Source organism: Salmo salar, chromosome ssa20 (genome assembly GCF_905237065.1).
Source record: "Salmo salar chromosome ssa20, Ssal_v3.1, whole genome shotgun sequence".
NCBI lineage: Eukaryota > Metazoa > Chordata > Actinopteri > Salmoniformes > Salmonidae > Salmo > Salmo salar.
In genome coordinates this window covers 3,867,428-3,882,985 of record NC_059461.1, presented here as the reverse complement: position 1 = coordinate 3,882,985, position 15,558 = coordinate 3,867,428, and the positions used below count along the sequence as shown (strand labels likewise).

Below are 15,558 nucleotides of genomic sequence, written 5' to 3'. Positions count from 1 at the left end.
TTGTGTTACTAGCTTCAGCAGTGCAGTAGAATGTCTTGTGTTACTAGCTCCAGCAGTACAGTAGAATGTCTTGTGTTACTAGCTCCAGCAGGGCAGTATAATGTCTTGTGTTACTAGCTCCAGCAGTGCAGTAGAATGTCTTGTGTTACTAGCTCCAACAGTACAGTAGAATGTCTTGTGTTACTAGCACCAGCAGGGCAGTAGAATGTCTTGTGTTACTAGCTCCAACAGTACAGTAGAATATCGTATGTTACTAGCTCCAGCAGTACAGTAGAATGTCTTGTGTTACTAGCACCAGCAGTGCAGTAGAATGTCTTGTGTTACTAGCTCCAACAGGGCAGTAGAATGTCTTGTGTTACTAGCTCCAACAGTACAGTAGAATGTCTTGTGTTACTAGCTCCAACAGGGTAGTAGAATGTCTTGTGTTACTAGCTCCAACAGTACAGTAGAATTCCTTGTGTTACTAGCGCCAACAGTACAGTAGAATGTCTTGTGTTACTAGTTCCAGGAGGGCAGTAGAATGTCTTGTGTGACTAGCTCCACAGTGTAGTAGAATGTCTTGTGTTACTAGCTCCAACAGTACAGTAGAATGTCTTGTGTCACTAGCTCCAACAGTACAGTAGAATGTCTTATGTTACTAGCTCCAACAGTACAGTAGAATGTCTTGTGTTACTAGCTCCAACAGTGCAGTACAATATCTTGTGTTACTAGCTCCAGCAGGGCAGTAGATTGTCTTGTGTTACTAGCTCCAGGCGGGCAGTAGAATGTCTTGTGTTACTAGCACCAGCAGGGCAAAATAATGTCTTGTGTTACTAGCTCCAGCAGGGCAGTAGAATGTCTTGTGTTACTAGCTCCAGCAGGGCAGTAGAATGTCTTGTGTTACTTGCTCCAGCAGGGCAGTAGAATGTCTTGTGTTACTAGCTCCACCAGTGCAGTAGAATGTCTTGTGTTACTAGCTCCAACAGGGCAGTGTAATGTCTTGTGTTACTAGCTCCAACAGGGCAGTAGAATGTCTTGTGTTACTAGCTCCAGCAGGGCAGTAGAATGTCTTGTGTTACTAGCTCCAGCAGGGCAGTAGAATGTCTTGTGTTACTAGCTCCAACAGTACTGTAGAATGTCTTGTGTTACTAGCACCAGCAGGGCAGTAGAATGTATTGTGTTACTAGCTCCAGCAGTACAGTAGAATGTCTTGTGTTACTAGCTCCAGCAGGGCAGTATAATGTCTTGTGTTACTAGCTCCAGCAGGGCAGTAGAATGTCTTGTGTTACTAGCACCAGCAGGGCAGTAGAATGTCTTGTGTTACTAGCTCCAGCAGGGCAGTATAATGTCTTGTGTTACTAGCTCCAGCAGGGCAGTAGAATGTCTTGTGTTACTTGCTCCAGCAGGGCAGTAGAATGTTTTGTGTTACTAGCTCCAGCAGTGCAGTAGAATGTCTTGTGTTACTAGCTCCAACAGGGCAGTATAATGTCTTGTGTTACTAGCTCCAACAGTACAGTATAATGTCTTGTGTTACTAGCTCCAACAGTACAGTACAACGTCTTGTGTTACTAGCTCCAGCAGTACAGTAGAATGTCTTGTGTTACTAGCTCCAGCAGGGCAGTAGAATGTCTTGTGTTACCAGCACCAGCAGGGCAGTAGAATGTCTTGTGTTACTAGCTCCAGCAGTACAGGAGAATGTCTTGTGTTACTAGCTCCAGCAGGGCAGTAGAATGTCTTGTGTTACTAGCTCCAGCAGTACAGTAGAATGTCTTGTGTTACTAGCTTCAGCAGGGCAGTAGAATGTCTTGTGTTACTAGCACCAGCAGGGCAGTAGAATGTCTTGTGTTACTAGCTCCAGCAGGGCAGTATAATGTCTTGTGTTACTAGCTCCAGCAGGGCAGTAGAATGTCTTGTGTTACTTGCTCCAGCAGGGCAGTAGAATGTCTTGTGTTACTAGCTCCAGCAGGGCAGTAGAATGTCTTGTGTTACTAGCTCCAACAGGGCAGTATAATGTCTTGTGTTACTAGCTCCAGCAGGGCAGTATAATGTCTTGTGTTACTAGCTCCAACAGTACAGTATATTGTCTTGTGTTACTAGCTCCAGCAGTAGAATGTCGTGTGTTACTAGCTCCAGCAGGGCAGTAGATTGTCTTGTGTTACTAGCTCCAGGCGGGCAGTAGAATGTCTTGTGTTACTAGCACCAGCAGGGCAAAATAATGTCTTGTGTTACTAGCTCCAGCAGGGCAGTAGAATGTCTTGTGTTACTAGCTCCAGCAGGGCAGTAGAATGTCTTGTGTTACTTGCTCCAGCAGGGCAGTAGAATGTCTTGTGTTACTAGCTCCACCAGTGCAGTAGAATGTCTTGTGTTACTAGCTCCAACAGGGCAGTATAATGTCTTGTGTTACTAGCTCCAACAGGGCAGTAGAATGTCTTGTGTTACTAGCTCCAGCAGGGCAGTAGAATGTCTTGTGTTACTAGCTCCAGCAGGGCAGTAGAATGTCTTGTGTTACTAGCTCCAACAGTACTGTAGAATGTCTTGTGTTACTAGCACCAGCAGGGCAGTAGAATGTATTGTGTTACTAGCTCCAGCAGTACAGTAGAATGTCTTGTGTTACTAGCTCCAGCAGGGCAGTATAATGTCTTGTGTTACTAGCTCCAGCAGGGCAGTAGAATGTCTTGTGTTACTAGCACCAGCAGGGCAGTAGAATGTCTTGTGTTACTAGCTCCAGCAGGGCAGTATAATGTCTTGTGTTACTAGCTCCAGCAGGGCAGTAGAATGTCTTGTGTTACTTGCTCCAGCAGGGCAGTAGAATGTTTTGTGTTACTAGCTCCAGCAGTGCAGTAGAATGTCTTGTGTTACTAGCTCCAACAGGGCAGTATAATGTCTTGTGTTACTAGCTCCAGCAGGGCAGTATAATGTCTTGTGTTACTAGCTCCAACAGTACAGTATAATGTCTTGTGTTACTAGCTCCAACAGTACAGTACAACGTCTTGTGTTACTAGCTCCAGCAGTACAGTAGAATGTCTTGTGTTACTAGCTCCAGCAGGGCAGTAGAATGTCTTGTGTTACTAGCACCAGCAGGGCAGTAGAATGTCTTGTGTTACTAGCTCCAGCAGTACAGGAGAATGTCTTGTGTTACTAGCTCCAGCAGGGCAGTAGAATGTCTTGTGTTACTAGCTCCAGCAGTACAGTAGAATGTCTTGTGTTACTAGCTTCAGCAGGGCAGTAGAATGTCTTGTGTTACTAGCACCAGCAGGGCAGTAGAATGTCTTGTGTTACTAGCTCCAGCAGGGCAGTATAATGTCTTGTGTTACTAGCTCCAGCAGGGCAGTAGAATGTCTTGTGTTACTTGCTCCAGCAGGGCAGTAGAATGTCTTGTGTTACTAGCTCCAGCAGGGCAGTAGAATGTCTTGTGTTACTAGCTCCAACAGGGCAGTATAATGTCTTGTGTTACTAGCTCCAGCAGGGCAGTATAATGTCTTGTGTTACTAGCTCCAACAGTACAGTATATTGTCTTGTGTTACTAGCTCCAGCAGTAGAATGTCGTGTGTTACTCGCTCCAGCAGGGCAGTATAATGTCTTGTGTTACTAGCTCCAACAGTACAGTAGAATGTCTTGTGTTACTAGCTCCAACAGTACAGTAGAATGTCTTGTGTTACTAGCTCCAGCAGGGCAGTAGAATGTCTTGTGTTACTAGCTCCAATAGGGCAGTAGAATGTCTTGTGTTACTAGCTCCAGCAGGGCAGTAGAATGTCTTGTGTTACTAGCTCCAACAGTACAGTAGAATGTTTTGTGTTACTAGCTCCAGCAGGGCAGTAGAATGTCTTGTGTTACTAGCTCCAGCAGGGCAGTAGAATGTCTTGTGTTACTAGCTCCAGCAGTGCAGTAGAATGTCTTGTGTTACTAGCTCCAATAGGGCAGTAGAATGTCTTGTGTTACTAGCTCCAGCAGGGCAGTAGAATGTCTTGTGTTACTAGCTCCAACAGTACAGTAGAATGTCTTGTGTTACTAGCTCCAGCAGGGCAGTAGAATGTCTTGTGTTACTAGCTCCAGCAGGGCAGTAGAATGTCTTGTGTTACTAGCTCCAGCAGAGCAGTAGAATGTTTTGTGTTACTAGCTCCAACAGTACAGTAGAATGTCTTGTGTTACTAGCTCCAGCAGGGCAGTAGAATGTCTTGTGTTACTAGCTCCAGCAGGGCAGTATAATGTCTTGTGTTACTAGCTCCAGCAGGGCAGTAGAATGTCTTGTGTTACTAGCTCCTGCAGTGCAGTAGAAAATCTTGTGTTACTTGCTCCAACAGTACAGTATAATGTCTTGTGTTACTAACTCCAGCAGGGCAGTAGAATGTCTTGCAAATACAGTACAAATACACAAATAATCAAAAATCTAAACAAGAAATCAAGATGTGACAGAAGGAGTCCAATTAACAGAGGTATAGAGTATATATTAGGGTGAGCATGTCTCAGAATCTAGAATATAAATATGTGGTGTGTATAGTGTGTTATTTGTAAATAAAATGGAATGTTCAGTCGTAGGTATATTAGGATAAGCTATTTTATTTAACCAGGCAAGTCAGTTTAGAACAAATCCTTATTTTCAATGACAGCCTAGGAACAGTGGGTTAATTGCCTTGTTCAGTTGCAGAACGAAAGATTTTTATCTTGTCAGCTCAGGGATTCGATCTAGTAACCTTTCAGTTGCTAACCCAATGCTGGCCCAATGCTCTAACCAGTAGGCTACCTGCCACCCCATTTGGAGAATACAGTATATTCATACACAGTGTGTAAACAACAGTATAGAAACCGTATATGAGGTGACCAGCCTTCAAAGACTATATACATGGGGCATTAGTCTCAAGGTGCAGGGTAAGTACCGGGCATGAAGCCGGCTAGGGATGTCTGTTCAACGTTCTGATGGCCTGGAGATGGAAATTGTTTATCAGGCTCTCTGTCCCAGCTTTGATGCACCTGTACAGACCTTTTTGTTTTTACGTTGAGGGAGAGGTTATTTTCCTGGCACCACTATGCCAGGACTCTAACCTACTCCCTGTAGGCTGTCCCATCGTTGTTAATAATCAGGCCTACCACTGTCTTGTCATCAACAAAACATGATGATTGAGTTGGAGTCATGCGTAGCCTCGCAGTCATGGGTGAACAGGGACTACAGTAGAGGGCTGAGCGCACAACCATGGGCGGGCCCCGTATTGAAGATCAGCATAGCGGACGTGTTGTTGCCTACCCTCACCCACCTGTGGTCGGCCTGTCAGGAAGTCTAGGAACCAGTTGTACAGGGAGTTCAGGCCCTGGAGGTGATATGGTCCTTGACTATTCTCTCAATGCACTTCATTATGACAGAGGTGAGTAATTCAGTTATGTTATCTTATCTTGCTTGGGTACAGAGACAATGGTGGACTTCAATCAAGTGGGGACAACAGACTACGATAGGGAGAGGTTGTAAACACTACAGCCAACTGGTCTGCACATGCTCTTGGTATGCTGTCTTGGACAGCAGCCTTGCGAGGTTAACAAGTTTGAAAGTATTACTCATGCTGGCTACAGAGATATGAAGCCCACAGTTCATGTGAGCGGCGGTGCCCACGACAACGACTCTGTGTGGTTTTCCTCAAAGCGGGCAAAAAGGTGTTTATTTTGTCTGGGTGTGAGTGTCTACGACGTAGCTGGTTTTCCCTTTATAATCCATAATTGTCTGCCATCTGTGTCTTGTGTCTGAGCCATTGAATAACGACTCCACTTTGCCCTTGTAATGTCTTTTTGCCTCTTTGATTGACTTGTGTTCCCAGTCACCCTACTGGGGTTAAATGCGGTGGTGTCACGGGTGTCGTAGGGTGTAGACCAAAACGCAGCAGGAAAATGTATACTCATCTTCTTTTTATTGAGTGAAGAAGGAAAACACAAACAACGTATACAAAAAACAAACGAACTAGACAGTCTTGTCAGGCATAATGCAAAACAAGAAACAATCTCCCACAAAATCCCATGACAAACACATACCTATTTATAGGACCTTCAATCAGAGGCAACGATAGACAGCTGCCTCCAACTGAAGGCCCCAACACCAATTAGCTAAACATAGAAATACAAACGACTAGACTGAACATAGAACAATAACCAAAACCCTGGACTAATAAATCAAATACCCCTCTACATACATAACCACCCCGAACCATATAAACCAAATACCCCCTCTACATGAACACATACACAAACACACCCTGAACCACATAAAACAAATACCCCCTGCCACGTCCTGACCAAACTATAAGAACAAATAACCCCTTTACTGGTCAGGACGTGACAGGTGGTTCGCGGAAGAAGGAGAGTTTGTGTTGTCAAAGTCAAATTCTTTCAAATACTTTATTATGTACAGTATGTATCTCCTTTAAATGTACAGTAACATCATCCACTGACCTGTATGTTGAGCCTAATGTGACGCGCTTCTCTCACCACTATAGGCTGACCCATGGAATCACCACGTGTGGAAAGTCAACAATGGGACACCCACCAAGAAAAGAGCCATCGGCTTCAAGAAACTGGCCAAGTGAGTACAGAGATAGAGAGGTCCTTTCATTAGGCCTTAGGGCAACATTATGCTACACCTAGATTGGGGTTAGAGGTCTCCATTGCAGTCCTGCCTGCTGTTTATGTATAATGTAGTACACACTTTAAGTGCACACTTGTTTCCTAATCCTCCATTTGGCACTAATAAAGAACTGCTAGTAAATACAGCATGTTAATGATATTATAGAACTGCTAATAAATACAGCTTGTAAATGATATTATAGGGCGGCCTGCTGTCCATTATAGGGTGGCCTGTTGTCCTTCTTCTTCTTTGTTGTGTCTCCATGAATGGGATGAAATGAGGTAGTGGTGCAGACACAGGGAGGGAGTTCATCTACTCAACAGTGATGAGATGAGGTAGTGGTGCAGACATGTCATCACAAGGATATGACAAGCTAGGTCATCACGAGGATACGACAAGCTAGGTCATCACGAGGATACGGCAAGCTAGGTCATCACGAGGATACGACAGGCTAGGTCATCACGAGGATACGACAAGCTAGGTCATCACGAGGATACGACACGCTAGGTCATCACGAGGATACGACAAGCTAGGTCATCACGAGGATACGACAAGCTAGGTCATCACGAGGATACGACAAGCTAGGTCATCACGAGGATACGACAAGCTAGGTCATCACGAGGATACGACAAGCTAGGTCATCACGAGGATACGACAAGCTAGGTCATCACGAGGATACGACACGCTAGGTCATCACGAGGATACGACAAGCTAGGTCATCACGAGGATACGACAAGCTAGGTCATCACGAGGATACGACAAGCTAGGTCATCACGAGGATACGACAAGCTAGGTCATCACGAGGATACGGCAAGCTAGGTCATCACGAGGATACGACAAGCTAGGTCATCACGAGGATACGACAGGCTAGGTCATCACAGGGATACGACAAGCTAGGTCATCACGAGGATACGACAAGCTAGGTCATCACGAGGATACGACAAGCTAGGTCATCACGAGGATACGACAGGCTAGGTCATCACAGGGATACGACAAGCTAGGTCAACACGAGGATACGACAAGCTAGGTCATCACGGGGATACGACAAGCTAGGTCACCTAGAGGATACGACAAGCTAGGTCATCACGAGGATACGACAAGTTAGGTCATCAAGGGGATATGACAAGCTAGGTCATCACGAGGATATGACAAGCTATGTCATCACGAGGAAACGACAAGCTAGGTCAACACGAGGATATGACAAGCTAGGTCATCACGAGGATATGACAAGCTAGGTCATCACGAGGATACGACAAGCTAGGTCATCATGATTGCCATCTGCTGTTTAGGCATGATGTGCAGCACTGTCTGTCTGTCTGTCTGCTCGAGCAAACCACCCGAGCGTGGAGGGAAAGCTATTAAACTACAGTAGTTATCTGAGTTTAGAAGACTTTAGAGAGATGGAAGGGGGAAGAGAGAAGGGGGAAGGGAAAGAGGTAAGAGGAAGGGGTGAGGGGAAGAGAGAAAGGGTGAGGGGGAAGAGAGAAGGTTGAAAGGGGTAAGGGGGTAAGAGGGAAGTGGTAAAGGGTAAAGGGGAAAGGGGGAAGAGAGAAGGGGGAAGAGGGAAGGGGGAAAGGGGTAAGGGGGGAAAAATGGAAAAGAGAGAAGAGGGAAGGAGGACGTGGTAAAGGGTAAAGGGTAAAGGGGGAGGGGAAAGAGAGAAGGGGGAAGGGGGGCGAGAGAAGGGGGAAGTGGTAAAAGGAAGGGGTGAGGGGGAAGAGAGAAGGGGGAAGAGAGAAGGGGGAAGAGGTAAGAGGAAGGGGTGAGGGGGAAGAGGGAAGGGGTGAGGGGAAATGGGAAAGGGTGAGGGGGAAGAGAGAAGGGGAAGGGGGAAAGGGGGAAGAGGGAAGGTGGAAGGGGTAAAAGGTAAAGGGTTAAGGGTTTGTGGTGTGACAAGGTCTGCTGTGCCTTTGATCACTGGTGCCTGTGATTTATCCTTTTTTTGGTTACACTATATAAAAGCTTTATGAATTAACCATTTTAAATGTTTACATATATAGAGAGATGTTTTATTATGTTATGAATTATACATGTCTTCTCTATCTGTCTGTGTGTGTGTGTGTCTGTGCAGGGCTGTGAAGTTCTCAGCCAAGCTAATGGGCCAAGCCATGGCTAAGAGGGTCAAAGCCACTATACTATTCGCCACCGAGACCGGAAAATCTCAAGACTATGCAAGAACCCTGTGTGAGATCTTCAAGCATGCCTTTGACGCAAAGGTAACCTTTATATAGCTACCACACAAATTGAATATGAATTGATGTGCCATGTCTGTTTTTTGATATTAGTTATCTCGATTGGAACATGAACAAGCCGACTTCAAAACATCCCCCTGAACCCTGTGTGAGATTTTCAAGCATTTCTTTGACGCAAAGGTAAACCACACAACTTGAATATGACTTCATGCGTCATGTCTTTTTTTGGATGTTATTGTGAATGAAAGAAAATACTTTAAAAAAAAACAATCCCCCCTCACTGACGAAGCTGAGGCCCCGCAGATTTGAAAAAGTGAGGAGACGGTTTCACACCAAGAAGGCGAGCTTACACGGAAATGTGTATTTTGTCACATTCCGATTCCCTCTCATGCAGCAAAGTGCCAGGGGCCACAGCGGAAGAATCAACCCAGCCAAGCGTTAAGCTGTAGTTTAAGATAAAATCTTTAAAAACCGCAGGCTGTGTAAATGTGTTTGTCAAAATAGAAAAATGTGCGGCTCTACTGCTCTCAATCATCTAGTGTCTCCCTCCAGGATGTGACATATTCTGTTTTTACTGCTTCCTACTTAAAGTAATCAATCAGACGAGAGGGACGATCTTGTTGTAGTTGAGTCAGACAGGCAGATGCAGAGTGGATGGATGACTGGGCATTTCCTCTCTTCCTCTTCTCGGTCATCTTGTCCATTCTCTCATTCTTTCATTCTCTCAGCACGATGGCCCGTAGGAACTAAGGCTGCTGGAATCAGAGAGAGAGTTGGATATCTGGGTGTTAATTGTATCGCAGCACATTATCAGCTCGTTAAGACAAGGACGTAGTGTTCATTTGATACCTCACTGCTGCCCTATGGTCTCTGGACTCATGACCGTGTTTCTTCCTTACGGTCTTAGTCAGAGGAAGAAAAACTTCTCCACAGTGGAAAAACATCCCCAGAGCATGCTTCCACCACCATGCTTCATAGTAGGGATGATGCCAGGTTTCCTCCAGACGTGACGCTTGGTATTCAGGCCTAAGAGTTCAATCTTGGTTTCATCTGAACAGAGAACCTTGTTTCTAATGTTCTGAGAGCCCTTTAGGGGCCTTTTGGCAAACTCCAAGCAGGCTTTCAGGCTTTCATGTGCCTTTTACTGAGGAGTGGCTTCCGTCTGACCACTCTACCATAAAGGCCTGATAGGTGGAGTGCTGCAGAGATGGTTGTCCTTCTTGAAGCTTCTCCCATCTCCACAGAGGAACTCTTGAACTCTGTCAGAGTGACCATCGGTTCTTGGTCACTTCCATGACCAAGTCACTTCCATGACCAAGGCCCTTCTCCCCCGATTGCTCAGTCGGGCCAGGCGGTCAGTTCTAGGAAGAGTCTTGGTGGTTCCAAATGTTTTCCATTTAAGAATGATGGAAGCCACTGTGTTCTTGGAGACCTTCAATGCTGCAGACATTTTTTGGTACCCTTCCCCAGATCTGTGCCTCGACACAATCCTGTCTCAGAGCTCTACGGACAGTTCCTTCAACCTAATGACTTGGTTTTTGCTCTGACATGCATTGTCAACTGTGGGACCTTATATAGACAGGTGTGTGCCTTTCCGAGTCACGTCCAATCAATTGAATTTACCACAGGTGGACTCCAATCAAGTTGTTGAAACATCTCATCGATGATCATTGGAAACAGGATGCACCTGAGCTCAATTTCAAGTCTCATAGCAAAGGGTCTGAATACTTCAGTACCAGTCCAAAGTTTGGACACACCTACTCATTCAAGGGTTTTTCTTTATTTCTACTTTTTTCTACAATGTAGAATAATAGTGAAGACATAACACATCATGTAGTAAGCAAAAAAGTGTTAAACAAATCAAAATATATTTTATATTGAGATTCTTCAAAGTAGCCACCCTGCCTTGATGACAGCTCTGCACACTCTTGGCATTCTCTCAACCAGCTTCATGTGAAATGCTTTTCCAATAGTCTTGAAGGAGTTCCCACATATGCTGTGCACTTGTTGGCTGCTTTTCCTTCTCTCTGCGCTCCAACTCATCCCAAACCATCTCAATTGGGTTGAGGTCGGGTGATTGTGGAGGCCAGGTCATGTGACGCAGCGCTATATCCCTCTCCTTGGTCAAATAGCCCTTACACAGCCTGGAGGTGTGTTTTGGGTCATTGTCCTGTTGAAAAACAAGCGATAGTCCCACTACGTGCAAACCAGATGGGATGGCATATTGCTGCAGAATGCCATGGTAGCCATGCTGGTTAAGTGTGTCTTGAATTCTAAATAAATCACTGACAGTGTCACCAGCAAAGCTACCCCACACATCACACCTCCTTCTCCATGCTTCACGGTGGGAACCACACATGCGGAGGTCATTCGTTGACCTACTCTGCATTTCACAAAGACACACATTTTGACTCATCAGACGAAAGGACAGATTTCTACCAGTCTAATGTCCATTGCTTGTGTTTCTTGGCCCAAGCAAGTCTCTTCTTCTTATTGGTGTCCTTTAGTAGTGGTTTCTTTGCAGCAATTCTACAATGAAGGCCTGATTCACACAGTCTCCTCTGAACAGTTGATGTTGATATGTCTGTTACTTGAACTCTGAAGCATTTATTTGGGCTGCAATTTCTGAGGCTGGTAAATCGAACAAACTTATCTTCTGCTGCAGAGGTAACTCTGGGTCTTCCTTTCCTGTGGCGGTCCTCATGAGAGACAGTTTTATCATAGCGCTTTATGGTTTTTGCGACCGCACTTGAAGAAACTTTAAAAGTTCTTGAAATTTTCCGCATTGACTGACCTTCATGTCTTAAAGTAATGATGGACTGTCGTTTCTCTTTGCTTATTTGAGCTGTTCTTATCATAATATGGACTTGGTCTTTTACCAATTCGGGCTATCTTCTGTATACCATCCCTACCTTGTCACAACATTAAAAAGGAAAGAAACCCACCAAATAACTTTTTACAAGGCATATCTGTTAATTGAAATGCATTCCAGGTGACTACCTCATGAACTGGTTGAGAAAATGCCAAGAGTGTGCATAGCTGTCATCAAGGCAAAGGGTGGCTACTTTGAAGAATCTCAAATATAAAATATATTTGTTTAACCCTTTTTTGGTTACAACATTATTCCATATGTGTTATTTCATAGTTTCATACTTTTCTAGTCGAAAATAGTAAAAATAAAGAAGAACCCTTGGATGAGTAGGTGTGTCCAAACTTTTGATGGTACTGTATGTAATTAAGATACTGTTTTCACTTTGTCATTATGGGGTATGGTGTGTAGATTGTTGAGGATTTTTATTTATTTAAACATTTTTAGAATAATGCTGTAACATAATTTTTTGGGAAAAATCAAGGGGTCTGTAACGATCGTCGTAGAGAGGTGACCAAGATGCAGCGTGGTACGTGTTCATGATTATTTATTTAAATCAAACAAACACTCGAACAAAAATAACAAAGGGAAACGAAAGCGCACAGTTCTGTCAGGTACAGAAACACAAAACAGAAAACAACTACCCACAACCACAGGTGGGAAAAGGCTGCCTAAGTATGGTTCCCAATCAGAGACAACGATAGACAGCTGCCTCTGATTGGAAACCATACCTGGCCAAAACATAGAAATATAATGACATAGAATGCCCACCCCACACCCTGACCTAACAAAATAGAGAAATAAACCGTCTCTCTCAGGTCAGGGCGTGACAGGGTCTGAATACTTTCTGAAGGCACTATATGACTGTTATTTTCTTGGTATCACTCTGAGGTTTTTTTTGGTCTTGAATATCTGCCATTTTGTTTGCTGAAAATATAATGTGTTTTCACTTCATTTCAAAATGTTTCTGGTTCACACACATTAAGTGAATGTATGAAATGTGGACAGCTTTATTGACACACATGTTCCACTACTACAGGTGATGTCAATGGATGAATACGACATGGTGGATCTGGAGCATGAAACACTGGTGCTGGCCGTGACCAGTACATTTGGCAACGGAGATCCACCCGAAAATGGAGAGGTATGATTGGCCAGTACAGTGTGTTAGTTTGTGTGTGCGCATGCGTGTGTGTGTGTGTGTACCTGCACGTGTGTGTATGCGTGCGGTTGAGTGTGTGCTTGTGTGTTTACCTGCGTGTGTGTGTGTTTGATTCCCACAGCAGCGTGTACCATGTATATGTTGTTTAACCTGCAGGCGATTGACTATTGACCGTCTTCGTGTTTGTGTAGAAATTCGGAGCTGCCTTGATGGAAATGAGACATCCTACATCCAACACAGAGGACAGAAAGTGAGTTCAACCATCTGGGCCCATTCAACCAGAGAATGTTGACTTGGCACACATCCCAAATGGCACCCTATTCCCTATATAGTGCACTACTTTTGACCAGGGTTCCATAGAGTAGGTAGTGTACTATATAGGGAATAGGGATCCATTTGGGATGTAATCATGGCTACAGTAAAGGTCACAGACATCCTCATACAGATGGACAGCATTACTCAACAGTTAACTGAGATGGGGTTTTTTTGGAGGGAGTGTACTATCTCCTGTCCTTATGCCCTTGAGTAAGATACTTAACCCCTAAAATTGCTCCACGGGTTCTGCACTGCGGCTGGTCTTGTACTCCTCCCAAAATTATGTGTTGTGTCTTGTCTGAAGTCATTGGGAGGACAGCAGAAGAAAATATTTCTGTCTCTGCAATGGACTAGTGAAGTAGTATTCTATACTGAGTGTACATGCTATCCCTGTGTCTGCCTCTCTGTCAGGAGTTACAAGGTCCGTTTCAACAGCGTGTCGTCCTATTCAGACACCCGAAAATCCTCCAGCGACGAACCCGAGCCCAGGGTCAACTTCGAGAGCACCGGACCCCTCGCCAACGTCAGGTACAGTAAGCAAGCCCAATCCGACTTTATAATTGGCCAATGTGGGTTGAAGCGCAATCTGATTGTCAAAACAATATTTGTATGGCTAAATTAAAATATATTTTTTGCATTGTGCTTAAACAGAGTTTAACAGGTTAACAAAAACGACAGACTTGTGAGTATAGATGATAGCCAAGCTACAACAGGGAGACAAAGCCCTCTGTCTGTCTGAAGAGAACCCAAAGACGTCTTGGACTGCTTATTAAACCTGTGTTTTGATGACTGCACGGGGGTGGAAATGTCTCCTTTTTACTAACACAGACAGGGGCCATCTGGTGCAAGATAAGGTTGAAAACATCAGATGAAGTGATAACTCATCCCTTTATACTGCCTGTCTGTGTAGTGTTCTGAGAGGACAGAGGGAGGAAGAAATACGCTCTTTTGAGCAATTCCCTTGTATGGTTGTCTGAATCAAATCAATTTAAACTCTCTCTGTGTGTGTGTGTGTGTGTGTGTGTGTGTGTGTGTGTGTGTGTGTGTGTGTGTGTGTGTGTGTGTGTGTGTGTGTGTGTGTGTGTGTGTGTGTGTGCGCCTGCACATGTGTGCATCTCTCTCTCTTTCTCTTTCTCTTTCTCTTTCTCTTTCTCTTTCCAGGTTCTCAGTGTTTGGCCTTGGCTCCAGGGCCTACCCACACTTCTGTGCTTTTGCCCACGCTGTGGACACGCTGTTTGAGGAGCTGGGGGGGGAGCGCATCCTACGCATGGGGGAGGGAGATGAGCTGTGTGGCCAGGAGGAGTCCTTCAGAAACTGGGCCAAGAAGGTTTTCAAGGTGGGGTGACTGGGGAGTCTTGGGTCAAGAAAGTTTTCAAGGTGGGATGACTGGGGAGGCCTGAGCCAAGACGTTTTTCAAGGTGGGGTGACTGGGGAGGCCTGAGCCATGAAGGTTTTCAAGGTGGGGTGACTGGGGAGTCCTGAGCCATGAAGGTTTTCAAGGTGGGGTGACTGGGGAGTCTTGGGTCAAGAAAGTTTTCAAGGTGGGGTGACTGGGGAGTCCTGGGCCAAGACGTTTTTCAAGATGGGGTGACTGGGGAGTCCTGGGTCAAGAAGGTTTTCAAGGTGGGGTGACTGGGGAGTCCTGGGTCAAGAAGGTTTTCAAGGTGGGGTGACTGGGGAGTCCTGGGCCAAGACATTTTTCAAGATGGGGTGACTGGGGAGTCCTGGGTCATGAAGGTTTTCAAGGTGGGGTGACTGGGGAGTCCTGGGCCAAGGAGGTTTTCAAGATGGGGTGACTGGGGAGTCCTGGGCCAAGAAGGTTTTCAAGGTGGGGTGACTGGGGAGTCCTGTGCCAAGAAAGTTTTCAAGGTGGGGTGACTGGGGAGTCCTGGGTCAAGAAAGTTTTCAAGGTGGGGTGACTGGGGAGTCCTGGACCAAGAAGGTTTTCAAGGTCGGGTGACAGGGGGGAGTCCTTGTGGGGCACGGAACACACTCATGAAGGCCTACACGTCCGCATGCACACAGGCATGCACAGACAGAAATAAGCTCTTTTGAGCAATTCCTTTGTATGGTTGTCTAAATCAAATCAAATCAATAGCGGTAATGGTCTTAATGGACTACACAGAACAGTATTTACGTCAGAGAATTCTGGCACACCTGGTGTGATGTATGACGTGCCCACAGGTGACTGCATGGTCTGTAGAGTTATTTTCAGTAGTAAATTAGGAACAACCCCCCACACTCTAACAGCCTGTTGATTCATGCGTTCTTTGTTGAGCTAATGCTTCAGGCAGCTAGACCTTGACAGTGGGATGATGATCTTATGTTTATGTGCAGACCAGGAGGTTAATTTCTGCATTTAGTGCATTATTCATCTTTATAAACCTCTCAAAATGCATCTGTAAAAAGCCCATCAGCTGTGAAAGATAGAGCTCTGAAT

At 45.1% G+C, this 15,558-nt stretch overlaps 1 protein-coding gene across 1 annotated transcript in view; it reads left to right on the top strand.

Annotated features, from left to right (window-relative positions):
* The window catches only part of LOC100136388 (nitric oxide synthase, brain), a 199,804-nt gene that overhangs the window by 165,197 nt on the left and 19,049 nt on the right, over nt 1-15,558 (top strand). The window contains exons 13-18 of the mRNA XM_045704274.1: nt 6,453-6,538; nt 8,652-8,796; nt 12,681-12,785; nt 12,995-13,053; nt 13,530-13,646; nt 14,280-14,454. Of these exons, the coding sequence (XP_045560230.1) occupies nt 6,453-6,538; nt 8,652-8,796; nt 12,681-12,785; nt 12,995-13,053; nt 13,530-13,646; nt 14,280-14,454 (687 nt within the window). The remainder of the gene's footprint in view (nt 1-6,452; nt 6,539-8,651; nt 8,797-12,680; nt 12,786-12,994; nt 13,054-13,529; nt 13,647-14,279; nt 14,455-15,558) is intronic.